This window comes from Notolabrus celidotus, chromosome 12 (assembly GCF_009762535.1).
Source record: "Notolabrus celidotus isolate fNotCel1 chromosome 12, fNotCel1.pri, whole genome shotgun sequence".
Lineage (NCBI taxonomy): Eukaryota > Metazoa > Chordata > Actinopteri > Labriformes > Labridae > Notolabrus > Notolabrus celidotus.
The window spans coordinates 14495650-14510284 of record NC_048283.1 but is presented as its reverse complement, the minus strand read 5'-3'; the positions used below and the strand labels follow the sequence as shown (position 1 = coordinate 14510284).

Genomic DNA, 14635 nt, shown 5'->3' with positions numbered 1-14635 from the left:
CATTGGGCCAATCACAAGCCACAACCAACTGTACTTGGAGTACCTTTCTATTTTGTTCATTTGACAGCACTCTCCTTCCTTGTTCCTTTCTTTCACTCCTTCCCTAACATTTCTCCTCTCCATCTCCTCCCTTCTTTTTCTTTTTCGATCTAAAAGACTCATCAGGGTCAAAGAATTGACAGACTGTGACAAAAAGAGCAGAATTGGATGAAGGCGTAAGGAAACACATAGAAAGGAGGAAGGGAAAACAGAGGCACAGTAAGGGAGAGTGACTTTGGAAGGAGTATTATGTCAGCGGGCCTCTGTTAATCAATGCGATTGTGTTTGGTACCTGAAGCCATGAAAATTGGGAGAAGAGATGGGGAATATGAAAAGCCTGAGCCGAGAGATGGAGCGAGGAGAAAGTGAGAAGGAAATGGAGAAAGGGAGGGAGGGCAGTTGGCAACTGAAGTAAATTGAAAATGATGTGCTGTGTTTTTGTGTGTGTGTGGTTCACATATTAACCCTGCTATCTCCCAGGTAGTCATTATCTTTCTGTTTGGTTGTTTGTGTGAGTGTGTGCGTATACGTTTGAGTGTTCTGCATTAAACCTCATATCTCTCTATCATTAAGCTGCACTCTGGGCAAAGTGTAGCCATGCATTTATCTAACAGCATGTGTGAATATTCAAAAAGCTTGCATGCATGTGTCTGTGCGCTGCTGCAGCTGTGTGAGGGCGCGTGTGTTTACAGTGATCTTAATTGTTGTTATCATTCATGCAGCACAATAACCACCTCCGCCCCCATCTTTGTCTCTGTCTACTATTAACTCTCTCTCCCTCTCGCCCTCCTTTCCTCTAACGGCCAGTTTCTATTTTTCCTCATATTGTTCTTTCTCAGCCTGCAGCCTAAATAGCACCCATTTCATCTTCTCTCTGTCTTGCTTTCTTTTCCTTCTCTCTATTGTTTTCCTTCCACTGATTTCTAAACTCATCGTCCAGTATTTTCTCCAGCCAAAGCTAACTTTTATTACCTGATGATTGAGTTCAGAATTCATTACCACCTTGCCTCTATGCAATCTCTGATGTGTTTGTGTCTTTCTTCTTTTCAAGCTCTGTCACAACTCTTTCTATTTTTGCTTTCCTTCTCTTCCCTCTGTTCCCTTCGTTATCATTCTTCATATGATTTGGTGTCCCTGTACTGGACACCAAAGAAAAAAGAACCAGTCTAACTAAATCTTCTCTTGCTTTCTCCTCACCTCCAACTTCTACTCTTTTCTGTCTCTCTTTCTTTTAGGCACCCTCTCTTAGTGCAATATATATCTGCCTCCCCCCCTCGGCAGGTTGCCATGGTCGCCATACCTACTCTCTCTCTCCTATTGGTCCTGGCAGAGTGGGCAGGTCTGGTGGACGCCTCCCCCCACCTCCTGCTCCGGCCTAGCCCGCGGGAGCGAGATGCGGGGGCCATGATGAACTTCAACATTGCCGTCATCCATGCTGGTGCTACGGTGCAGGCAGAGGCGGCAGTGGCGGGGCCTGCGGGAAGGGTGCTCTACCCCGGCTTTGGCCGGGTGTACGGCTCCCTCGGGGAGAGCGTGGTCACCCAGTGGGGCTCTGCTAACGTCATCTGGCTACAGGTTGGACACTGTCTCCTTAACCTCCTGCTCATTCTGTCTTACTTAAGGATAGAGAATAACAATGACCATCCATTATTCATACTCATTCCCATTATTGGAGCTGTATGGGCAGCACTGCTGAATGAGCAGGCGTCTAGCTCAGCTCTTTGACCAGAGCTTGTATTGTTCGCAAGGCGTGTCATGTATACTACAGATACCTTCCGTATGAATAACACTGAGTTAAGACACACAGCCTTAGTTGGTCACTTCATCCTATCTCTCTGTCTTTCCCTCTCTTTCTTCATTCGCTCTCTCATTCTCCAGGTGAACGACAGTAGTCCTAAGACTGTTCTGTCCCAGCTGTGTGAGCTGCTGGCAGCGCGGCCCCTGCAGGGTCTGGTCTATGAAGAGGAAAGGCCCCCTCGGACGGCCTGGGGTCCTTTGGCCCCCATGCTGGAGTTTGTCTCTGCGCAAACAGGACTGCCCATAGTGGCTGTAGGAGGGGGAGCGGGGCTGGGGAGGATGCCACAGGTAGGAGTTGGGAGGTGGGGGTCTGGGTGGGAGTGTGAAAAGTGTGTGTGTTTTTGAGTGTGTGACCAAGGACAAAGATCAGAGGAACACAAGAGTGCAGATGTCCCAGGTGTGTAATTGCTTAGGTCCAAATGTAAGGACTAGGAAGTGGAAATGAGCTAATTTGGTGTGTGCTGCATATTAAAGCAGGATGGAATGACAGCACTATAAGCAAAGTCATAAAAAAGGCATCTGCTTATTTTGCCATAACAACTTACAATGTCACAATGTCATGCATCCTCTCTGCGAAGAAAAGGTTTGGGGAAGTGCCGGTGGGACGGAAGGGAAGTTGAAGGTCAGGGTCGCCGATCTGCTGAAACTCTGCAGTGTTTGATCTGTAAATGGCACCAACTGGGGCTGTCGCTCTGCCTCTGATGTTCCTGGGAGGGAGGCAATGAGCAGACATGGGTGTGTGTTTGACTGAATAAGGATGTGGTGGAGTGTGTGCTCTGTTTGTGTGCAAGTGTGTATGCACCAGAGGAACAAGTGTCACGTGCTTTTTCACCAACCAAAACAGGGGGAAAAACAGAAACAAAAAGCCTTGCATTTTGTGCTTACAAATAACTGTTTTCACCATTTACTCTTGAGGAATTAAATTGTAGCACTTTGATGAACTTCCTTTGAAGATGTACCCTTGCCATCCCCATCCCCTCCCATCCCCTGAATAGACTTTTAGAAACACTCCCTTCTGGACGTCATGGGAGAATTTGTGCAACAATCCTAGTTGTTTTAGCCCTGCAGCTGCACAAGTGCTGCTTCTCCACAAAAAACTTCAAGCCCCATGATGCCTCTTTGTTGTGCATAAAGTTGTGCATAAAGATATAGCAGTCTTAGTGAAAATGCTTTCTGTGACTTACTTACTGTTTTAGCTGCACTTCAGATAGAAAAATACAGGCGGAATTTTAACACGAGATTTAACACCCAATCTGCTGCTCTCTTTCCCTAATCAGGAATCAGGTTCCATCTTTCTCCAGTTCAGCTCCTCTACTGCCCTCCAATTAGAGGTCATCTTTGAGGTGCTGGAGGAGTACGACTGGACGGCCTTTTCCGTGGTGTCCACGCGTCACCATGGCTACCAGGACTTCCTGTCTGTGGTGGAGGGCCTGACTGACGGCTCGTTCATCGGCTGGGAGAAGAAGAGTGTGGTGATCCTGAACGTGACTGACGACCCTGGGGGGGCACGCACGCGCAGGCTGCTGAAGGAGAACGAGGCGCAGGTGAGAAAGGGGGGAGGGAGGGGGGAGAGGGGGGAGGAAAGGGGAGGAAGTGCTGCAAGTATAATTGGGGGCCCCCTTGACAAACAGGTGGCTTCCCAGCTTTTTCCTTCCTTCTTCGTCTCTCCCTCTGTCCCTCCGCATCTCTCTCCCCTCTCTCCTCTATCCCTCTGTTCTTCTCTTCCCCTCCCATCTGCCAAGGCATAAAGAGTTCAACGGTACAACAAAAAACCACGAGTCAGCCTGATGTGCTGCCTGCTTTATGTGCGGCAATATCTGTAGAGCTGTGTTCAACCTGCTACATAAGCGATCCGCTTAATAAATTGTTTTGAACTTAGCATTAAAGTAGCATTTAAGTTTAACTTTTCAACAACCACCCTCTAGTATTTACAGATTGCATTATTGTCGGGCTGCTGTCTGAAGGAAAACTGAGCCACACAAAAAGACACAAAGCCTAGAAACAACCAGAGAAAGACAAATCTCTATTGATCACTTTCTGAAATAGAAACCTGATCTTGACACTTTGATGAAGAAAGATTAAAACCCCCAGTTGTATTAACTACAAGGCCATTTTTTTAAACTAACTGATGAAGTACAAAGAATCCAAATGAACGCTAGTTTGTAACACTCTCATGTCTTAGAGCTCTCTCAATCAAGTGAACTCCTGTCGGAGGTTCACTTCTGTTTAACCTTGTTTTTTTTTTCATGGTTTTTAGACTTAGTGAAATATTCATGGCTGCATCACACCACCAAATGAAAATATTCAAAATGTTGAGTTCAATATTTATTTGAATATTTTACACAAATTTGGCCTGACTTGTTCGGCATGATTTGGAAACTCTGACATCTCCTCTGACATGAGTAGTCTCTCAGTTTTAAAACATTTGGGCTGCACAATATTTGTTAGTAAGCAGCCAGTCTCACTCACAAGATGAAAACTTTGCAAAAGATGTGTCTTTCACACAGAATTTCCCTCCTCCTCTGCTGTATGCTACCAGTCTCAAAATCTCTCAAAATCATGAAACAAGTAAGACCTTCAAGCTAGCATTCTTCCACGTTAAAAGGCAAGTAAAAGAAAATAGGCTTGCCTCCCCACGTTCGAATGTTCCACCAAAACAAGTTCTCCCTGACACTTGTTCACAAGCTTGCAATAGATAATTGTAACTTGTTTAAATAAATACAAAAAAATAAGTTTTTCACCCTTAGAGCAGGATTATAATGGGTTCAAGACCTTTTTCCAGCAGTCCTAAAAGTGTAGACATGAGGTCTGGCTATGCAATGAATGGGCGCTGCTTCGAAACCTTCACCACTAGAGATTTCTGACCCTAAAATCACCTCCACTAACTTTTGTTTTGATTTGGTCCAGGCGTGATTTAACTTTCACTTTGGCATATAAATCGATTTATCCTTCTATCAAAGGAGTTGTTAAAAAAACAATCATTCTTTGATTTTCGATGTCACAAAAGCTTGCTTCAAATGAACATTAATTGATGCAACACTGACCAGAATGACTTGTGGTTTTAGTTTGTACCTCTGGTGTGTTTCATTACTACATATTGTATGCCTGATCCTTCTCCTGCCCCCTTTAGCCTGCTTCCCTTCCTTTCCTAACATCTTTCAAACTTCCACACTCACTCCCCTTGCATTAGTTTTTCTGCCCTCTACTCTCCTCCGACACTTTCTGTATCTTTTTTAACCCAGTCATCCTCCCTCTAACCCCCTCTTTGACCTCATGATCCTCCAGCTCAATTTTTCACTCATCTCTGTATCTTTAGACTTCTCTTCCTCCACTCCCTCCCTCCTCCCCCCCTCTGCCTCCCCTCCTGCATTTCTTTGCCTGGAGACAAGCTCACTCTCCTCTGCTGCTTTCCTGTTAACCTCCATTTCTGTTTAGCTATCTTTCATTCCTTCGCTCCATTCGTCCATTCCTCTTGCTGCATGTCTTGCCGGTCACACAGTCTCTGCTCTCTGTTGGCTCGGTTTAGTTTGGGTCTCAATGTCATCGCTAATGTCCCAGCATGGCCACTGCAGCTCTGTGTGTGTGTGTGGGTGTGGGTGTGGGTGTGTGTGTGTGAGAGAGAGTGTGTGTGCGTGCGTGTGTGTGCATGTGTTTGTATCTGTAAGTGTGCGCATGTGTATTGGATTCCTTAGACTCTACTCTGCTAGTGTCACTGTTAATATAACATACTGCCTGCAGCAGGTTGCCTATTCGCAGTGCTCGCTTTCTAACCTTCCTGCTTTTCACAACAACCCCTTCTTTAGCATTTCTCTTCTGCAGGGTTAATAAATGCTTTGAGTGCTACGTGATGCAGTGTATGTTTGCATTACATGCTCTCTCTCCCTCTCTCTTTCTCTCTCTCAGCCACATGTGGTAATGTGCTCTGCATTGTAGATGGCCTGATGCAGGTCTCTGGGTCAATTTCTTCTCAAACCTCTCACTGCCTATCTTTTATTCCATTCCTCTTCCAGCTTCTGCCGTGTCAGTATTTCTTCTGCTCTCTCTCTCTCCGTTGTATGTTCCTCTCTTTCTCCATTTCCCGTCTTTAGATATCGTGTGTGTCTGTATATAACTCTGATTCTCTCCTTCCCTCCTTAATTCAGTCTCCCTTTCTGTCTGTCACCCTCTTCCTCCCTCCTTCCCTACATTCCTCCTCCTCCCTCTGTCACTCTCATTCCCTGGCTAATTCACTGGAGGTTTATTGGCATACAGGCAGGATTGTTTTGCCAAGCCATTACAGTTCAAAATTCAATGAAGGCGCAATTCTCAAAATGTGCTTTCAGTCTGTTTCTCTGACTCCCCACTCTCCTCTTCTTCCCCGTAAGAGTTATCTTCCTCTTGTTGTCCCTCTATTCCCCTTTGTCTCCTTCTCTACCATGTCCTTTCTTTCACATATTTCTATCATTTTTAATACTCTCACTCTTTCTTCATGGGTATTTGTCAGCATTCAACCCTCCTTATCGGTCTCTCTGCTCAGCTCAGCTCAATCTTCTTCTTGTCAATCCGTTTCTTCTTTCTCCATTTCCCCTCTAACCCTTTAAAACCCTTTGGTCAATTCCTGCTCTCCTCCTCTCCCTCTCTTCTTCACCCCTCCTTACCTCAGCCCTTGCAGCAGAAAGCTCACACACTGTCACTGCTCTGCTCTGTCTTTCTCTGTTGCATTTCTCTCTCCTAAATGTTTTCCTCTCTCCCTCTCCCTCCCTCTGGTCTAACTCTACCATCCAACCCCTCCTTCTTTAAAATCTCTCTTATCTTCCCAGGCCTGATTTCACTACAACGTCATCCCTTGCTTTTCTCTGTCACTCCTCCTCCTCTTTATATATTCTCCCTTCCATTTTTCACCTTCAATTACATCTCTTCATCTGCTCATTTCACCTCCTTCCATCTCCTGTTGTCTCCAGGTTTTTTGTCTCCCCTGATTTAATAACATATGTTAGAGTTTAACCTCTTCCCCCTTGTTTTCCCTCAGGTGTGTTTGGTCTTTAACCTCTTCTCACTAGTCCCTCTCTCTATTTCCCTGCTCTGCCATTTGCAGTTGTTTCCCTTACCCCCCTTCTTGTTTTACTACTGTTTTCATTATTCATAACTGTAAATTGCTCACGCTCGTTAAGCATTGACCCTTACTGCCTCCTTCGACCCCTGGTTAGCACACATCACATTCAGCCATAGAGCTCTCTCCCTGAATCATTCGCCCCACTCCTATGAACCTTATCACATCAGCTTACAGCTATCTCTCCTCTTACCTCCATGTTTCCTCTCGATATGGCCTTTTCCATCCAACCTCCTCCCCTCCCTGTTTAGGTGCACCTCTGCTCCAGCTCTATCTGTCTCCCCTTACTTCTCCCACCCTCTGTCTCTCTCCTCCACGTCTCCCCTGTCCCCTCCTTATCTCACTAGCGTGTATGTGTGTGTGTGTGTCTCCCCTCGTCCCTGTTCCCTCCCTGCCTTCCTACTGTACCTCCAGGTACGTTTGCTGTACTGCTCCCAGGAGGAGGCCGAGCTGGTTTTCCGAGCCGCCTGGGCTGCAGGTCAGGCCGGAGCTTCGCACATGTGGTTTGCCGTGGGCCCGGCCCTCTCAGGTTTGGGCATGGAGAGCCTGCCTCGGGCTCTCTTTGCCGTGCGGCCCCAGGGGTGGAGGGACGAACCTCGCCGGAGGATTGCTCGGGGTGTGTCTGTGCTGACTCATGGGGCAGTGGCCATGCGAAAGGATTATGGGACCACGGGAGGGCCAAACTTTGTCACCAACTGCATGACCGATGCTAATCAGACCCAGAGACTGCGAGGCAGGATGAGGTGAGAGGGAGACGGGAGGAAAAAGAGAGGCTCTGAAGGCAGAATGTGAGGGTGAGGAGGGAAGCGGAAATGTGGAAGAATGGAAGAAAAAGACAAAATATATAGAGACAGAATAAGGTGTATTCTATTAAATGAGTTGGTTCTAGGCCAGATTGAGCTGCAAGGTATATGGGTGGAGTCGGTTGATACTGTGTCAGAGAGCAGGCACGGAGGGGATATCTGAATTTGGAGCTGGCTATCATCCATGCAAAATAGATGTTGTTGGTGCGTGTAGTTGTGAGTTGGCAAAATTACCCCAGCATCTGTAGCAAGCGGACCATGTCTCATGTATATTAATGAGCCAGTTTTAATATATTCCTTGTAGGCTGTGCAAACAGGCAGCAGCTCACTCTAACAGGTAGCACAAGTGGTTCTGGTTATTATCTTGGTTCATTTTTTACACCAGTTATTGTTGACTCACACACACACACTAAATGCATGAGAATAAATAAAGAGTATACTCCAGGATTAGTCAGTGTGAAAATGAACACAACTTGTAGTTTATTTGCAGTAATTTTTGTAAATGGAGCACAGCACAAACACTGTGCCTGTTACAGTGAAGTGATAAATGGATATGTATTTCTTTGTTGATAAACTATCTCAAAGACCAGAGGAGGAAGAGGTTTACATTTTACATTTTTTGCACTGCTACCTGCTGTTCACTGTCTGTAACTACAAGCTGCTGTTCCATATGAAGCTCTCTGTCATTGTAGGAAAAAAAAAAACTACAGGTTTTGTGTTTTGAGGCCAACAAGATGACACAAGGAGACAATTAGAGGTTCTGTCCTGTGTGATAATCAGACAAACCACAGTGCATGCTGCCGACTCAAAGAGCAGCAGTTGTTTCACTTCAAAGGGTCTGACGTTTCTGTGTGTCTGATCATTTGTCTGTAGATATGATTGACAGACAAGCCCTCACCATCACCAAAGATGTGCTGTGACTTTGTTTCAAGTGGAAAACACAACAAGGAAGGCTTTCTGTTAAATCAAAACAGCCATATGATTTTCATTTTCTCTTCATCTCCTCTAAGAAAAACACTGCTTGATGACAGCTTTAACTTGTCTGACACTTACTGTCTGCGTTCTCCTTTGGTCTCCATCCACTGCCATCCAGGTATTTCGGCAACATCACGCTTGGCGGACGAGACTACTCCTTCAATGCTGATGGTTATCTGTCCAACCCCTTTCTGGATGTAATTTCGTGGACACCTGGACGCGGATGGGAAGATGTAAGGACATGACATCAGTTCTTTATTTCTAATAGTGCACTCTTCTTCTGCTCTCCGTGCAAATGTCAGTTAAAACATATGAAATAATTGATTTTATTAGTGTTTTCAAACACTGAATCTTGCTGTTCATGGGGAAGTGTAATTTTGTCCTCTCTGGACGACTTCAAGGACAAAAGTGCCAGAAGCAATTGAACCCAGAGCAGTTTTATGCTGATTTGAGCAACATTCTAAGGTCTTCACCTCTCCAGGTGAGCTGCAGGAGCATATCTGTGCTGCACTGGGATCTGAAACAAGAATATGAACCTGACAGTGAGGAGAGTAAGATCCCATGGCTTCATTTTCATGTAAAGTTCACTATGGCTCTTTGTGCCTGAGGCAGAGAAAAAACGCTGCTGTTGACCATTTGACCGTGCTTTGTCTGCTCCTTCTGTTCTGATCAGCTTCTGCTGTCTCTTTATATTTCTGCTTTCTCCAGGTCGAAGCACACAATATCACACACACAATATCACAGACACACACACTCACACACACACACACACACACACACTTTTATATGATTCTGTATATCTTAGTGTGTGGGATGACAGTTAGTCTGACTAAACAAGTAATGTCAAAGGCTTAGCAGAGTGCCCAGGTGAACTGTGTCGGAGAGATAATCAATTTATGAAATCGCTATCAAATTAAGGATTCTAGATTCACGCATTTTCAAGCCTGTTTTATACAGTGTTTGTACAGTGAAATGAATTAGATGCTGAAAAGCGGTGCTTGCAAAGCAACACCTTCTGAGTGTAATTCCATAATATGGGATGTGGCAGTAAGGTCGGGGGCTTGTGGTCTGAATCAGTCCAAGTAAGCGATCGGCCTTCAAAGTAACTTCCATTCCTTAAAAATGTATATCTGTAATAATAATGCCGATCGAGAAATGAGCTATTCAGACTACACTCATCTTTTGTTCCAGGCTGTAAACATGTTTACTTCTGCTGTAAAGATCGTCTTTTTGAATTGGTGTGTATGTAGTTTTTAGCACTTCTGCATTGGACTCATATTTTTAGACCGGAGGTAGCCGCTTGGGCGTGACGTGGGAACAATCAAGAGGTTCCTGCCTGAGGATCTGAGGCCCTGCACTGGTTGATAAGAAGACAGCAGTTCAGATATGTGTTCCGGGGCCAGGTCATGAGGCGGTTTAAACTAATGAGTAAAACCTTAATAAATCCTAAAATAAACGGGTGTAAGGTCCTTAAAACAGGAGTCATGTGCTCTCTTAGTTCTTATTAAAGGTCAAGCTGTTAATTTTTACCCAGTTTGGATTTGATTGATTGTTTTCTGATTTATTCCTGTTCAATGACCATTACAGTAATCCAATCCTGAGGAGATATGAGAATAAATAATAGTTTGTTTATTATTGTTTCTAGCAGGAGAAATAACTGCGGGTCATCAGGGGTGTGATGAAATGAAATGTTGTGTCCATGTAACGTGGCCAAGTTGAGCAATGAGGAGAGAATAAAATTGGACCTGATATTGATCCCTGAGGGACTTGACAAAGTACTTTGGAGTGAGGGAAAACATGCTCTTCAATTAAAAGAACGTCAGTCAAATACAACTAAAACCATTCAATCAGATACACCAACCCAGTGCTGCAGCCTCTCAGTCACATGGTCTACTGTATCAGATGCTGCACTTAAATCCAGAAGAACAAGGATGGAGCATACACCAGTGTCAGTTATTATTACAGAAATCACTCCAATAGGCACAGTCTCAGTACTGTTTGTGTCAGAACAATCCAGAGTGGAACTTTTATTTTTAATGATAAAATTCCCTTCCCATCATTCAGTGTTTATTTGTTTGGATGGAGGAGTGGGAAAGTATAACCAAATTACATTTTGTATATAACTTTGTATAAGGGACTTTGAATTATGTACTAGGGATGCACCGAAATGAAAATACTTGGCCGAAACAGAAAACCGAAAATGAGGAAACCAAGGCCGAAACACCAAAAGAAATGATTATGCCAATTATTAGTACCATTGCATTTATAGCTATGACTGTGTACTAACCTCACTAAAATCAAGGATCTCATTGAACATATCAGAAAACGAGGGTGAATGCCCATCATCTGGTTCAGAGAGACCAGTCCTTTTTTCTGCGCTCTGTTCTCCTTCCTGCGCTGTGCGCTTCTACACGGTCAGTGTAGTGAGGAAGAATCTCTTTACAGGTTAGTATACGATAAAGGCAATTACACAGAGCATAAATATGTAAATCTATCATTGAATCAGTAAGGAAAGTAATCAATAGCTGCAGCCCTGCAGTCATGTATCTCTCAGCTCATACATTTTATTATTAGTCACTTTGCAGAAAGCAGTGTTTTGGATTTGCTCTGTTGATCAGAAGTTGCTGATTTGCTGCATGTGTTGGAAGGCTTTTATCTGTAAAATGAAATGCAGATTTAAACAGTGCTGGAGATTTGTGGATGTTATTACCATCTGGTTGTCGACCATTGTTTTGTGTGTTTGAGTGTCTTGTCTACATAACCATATTCACAGTTTAGCAAGCACTAGTGCCCCTGGCATGTCATGTATATTCTATATAAAGCTGGGGTTTGTTCACAAATCCTTAATACCAATCCTTGTCACCTGTTGGAGATGTTTTTTCTTTAATACGCTGGGATTTCACCCCTGTCAGGGTCAGAGGAGAAAGCGATACTCATTTTCTCAAGCACACAGCAGCACCTCAACACCACACTGTACATGCACAAAGACACATAGCACTCTCACTGCACTCTGCGACAGCACATAATCACACACATCGCACAGATACAGATGCACTCCCACATTACATCACACGCAACATACGCACAAATACACACATTGGTGGTTCTCAGCCTCCTGCTGGTTTTAACAGCCCACCAGAGTCCAGTCTCAGCGTGTCGTAACATGCTGACTCCTGCCATATCCCTCAAATCCCTTTCAATTAGAAGCTCCAGCGCTGGTCCTTCCACTCTGTGCAAACCCAGGGTACAGAACCCGCCCACATGCACATGAACACACAAACACTCTGAACCTGCACACACATCCACATGTCTGCACACAAATTAGGGCACTTACTTCCTACACACATGCGTACACTCTTCTTGCATAAACCTTATTGCATACACACACAACCACAATGAGGATAAGACGCCTGTATCTGCCTATTATGCACATCCACGCTGTTGGCTCTCCCTGAATATTTAATGTTCTCTTTACAATGACTGCACCATTACCTAGAGCCCGGGAGCACCCAGCTTAGCTTACTGAAACACTGCAGACTAGTACTGAAGGTTGTACAGCACTAGCACGGCTTGTTTCAGCAACAGATACAGCACACAGAGGAAGATATTTCAGGATAAGACTGGAAATAAATGAACATTTATTCATGTTGCCCACAGCTGCTAAAGGGTAACACTTAGTCTAAAGCGATTACTAGCAATACAAGTTTTGCTCGAAAGCAGAATACTCTCTGTCTGACAAATGTTCCAGAAACTGAAAAACTCTGAAGCTGGGGGGTTTTGGCTGAACTTTTTCCGGCATAGGCATATGCATATGTGTGTGTGTGTGTGTGTGTGTGTGTGTGTGTGTGTGTGTGTGTGTGTGTGTGTGTGTGTGTGTGTGTGTGTGCAGGGCGTAAAGTTAACTTTTTACCTCATCTGCCATTGGCTAGTGACCTCCAAAAATTTACCGGCCAAAAATATTTTTCCCTGGCCAAAAAAAAAAAAAAAAAAGCCTTATCTTATTTAAAATAATTACCATACGTTTTTATTATGAAAATCCAACTGAAGCATCACTTAAAGAATACAGCTGTCACTGACTTGATGACACGGGTTGAGCTCACAGGCTGAGAGGTTTTTAAGCCGTCACTGTGGTATTTTGACTTTTCACGGTCCCTAATACTTTCCAATTTCATGTTTGTTGTGCCAACAACGAATGGGTTTTGCCTCTGTTTATTCTTTGTGTGTTTGCGGCAAAGTCTGCAGCCCATGGTGTGGTTTGTCGGGTCTTAAGTCAGCCAGGACCAAGGTTGGCCAGCCTCGTCAATTTTCCAGCTTTCTTTGAAACGTCGTATAGTGACACTACTCTGTTTAGCTGTCTGTTCCTCTTCTTGATCGTCTCCTGCCTCTTTGTTTATCCTTTTTGTTTGTGGTGGCTTTATACCGGGAATGAGTCGCCACCAAGAGGCAACCTCCGGTCTCAAAGTATGAAGCCAATGCGGAAGTATTATAAACTGCAGTTCATCGAGAATCCGCTTGAGACTGGCTGCAGAAACACCGGAAACCGCATACACACCAATTCAATCGATCTTTACAGCAGAAATAAACAAGTTCACAGCCTGGTTCAAAAAACGGCTTGGGTCTATGTAGCTCATTTCTCTATCGGCTCACTGTACGGGGGGTGAATTTTTTCTCTAACGTGACGGTTCAGAGGATATTAAGATTACGAGTTTTTGCCCAAATAAGGACATGACTGACTTAACTCCCCGACGGGAACAAATAGCTGTTGGCTAGGAGGCTCAACCTCCGCCTCTTTACGTCACACTCTGCCTGGTTGAGTTCCGCATTTCCAATATGGCTGCCGCCGTCGATTGGCTTTAAAACAGCGCTCAGGAACAGATGGGTGACGTCACGGATACTACGTCCATACTTTATACAGTCTATGGTACCAAATCACAGCACGAGTACAGCGTGCCGCGAGGGTCAAAACAGCCTGACAGTCGTCAGAAATGGGCAAAATTATGGAAACAAAACCTCACATGCAATACAACATTTTCCATCGGCCACTGGCAGGTGTGTGTTTTTGTTTTACATGCCAAACTAATTTTTTACCCACCATTGGCGCTTTGTGGATGTACATTTTACGCCCTGTGTGTGTGTGTGTGTGTGTGTGTGTGTGTGTGTGTGTGTGTGTGTGTGTGTGTGTTTTCTGGCTATTTGTTGGATAGTTCGTGTGTTCTTCTGTAAGCGCTGTCTGTTTCCTGTCTGTGTTCCCTGAGTGTAGTGTGACTGAATGTCTGTTGCAATGATGCGGTCGAAGTGCAGTCGAAAATACTGTCATTGTTTCCACCTCCTCCTCTTAACTCTGCCAGGACTTGCACTCCACCGACAGGCAGGCTGCTGTAAGCTGCCAACTTTACTTTACTGACCTGCTTATTCTGCATTCACATTTTTAACTGTGTTTATTTTGACTGTATATCTTGATATATTATGGGGTTTACAGTTTGTCGGCGCACTTTCAATTCTGTATGTTGCCTCAGATACACTTGCCCCCGTACTTAGACAAGACCTTGGCTGATCATGCCAAGATGTGTCAAGTTATGCTGCTCCAAGAAGGCTGACAAAAAAAGATACATATCAGCATTGAATCTCTTTGGGTGTGGTTCCACCTCGCGCTGCTTTCAAATTGTCTTACAATGCTAGGTACCAATACCCAACACATGCAGAGTGCATATAAACATTGCAAAGAGAATGTGAAAACAATGATACAGCCAAAGGGATGCTTGACAGACATTTTCAGGTCAACAGTGGACACAGAACAATGTTGTCTCAGGGCATCATTCCAAAACAGATTTTATATATCATACACAAAGGAAATCTGAAGCCACGGGTATACTCTGTATGTGTGTGCCAATTCAATCATTAAAAACCTCTAAAAAAAATGCATTTTCACCAG

The 14635-nt window shown here is 44.4% G+C and overlaps 2 protein-coding genes across 3 annotated transcripts in view; one reads left to right on the top strand and one right to left on the bottom strand.

Annotated features, from left to right (window-relative positions):
• The window catches only part of LOC117822444 (glutamate receptor ionotropic, NMDA 2D), a 55958-nt gene that overhangs the window by 16617 nt on the left and 24706 nt on the right, over positions 1 to 14635 (top strand). The window contains 5 exon segments of the mRNA XM_034697163.1: positions 1321 to 1614; positions 1918 to 2124; positions 3114 to 3380; positions 7340 to 7668; positions 8822 to 8936. Coding sequence (XP_034553054.1) covers positions 1327 to 1614; positions 1918 to 2124; positions 3114 to 3380; positions 7340 to 7668; positions 8822 to 8936 — 1206 coding nt within the window. The 5' untranslated portion in view covers positions 1321 to 1326.
• The window catches only part of pitpnc1b (phosphatidylinositol transfer protein cytoplasmic 1b), a 72990-nt gene that overhangs the window by 55773 nt on the left and 2582 nt on the right, over positions 1 to 14635 (bottom strand). The window contains exons 1-2 of one of the 2 annotated variants that reach the window (XM_034697167.1): positions 8782 to 8910; positions 2382 to 2543 (exon numbers count right to left, since the gene is read on the bottom strand). Coding sequence is in view for 1 of the 2 variants with exons in the window: in XM_034697166.1 (XP_034553057.1) it covers positions 8782 to 8817 (36 nt within the window). In the remaining variant the exon portion in view is untranslated. Of the gene's footprint in view, positions 1 to 2381; positions 2544 to 8781; positions 8917 to 14635 lie in introns of those variants that run through there. The other variant, XM_034697166.1, reaches the window with a different exon arrangement.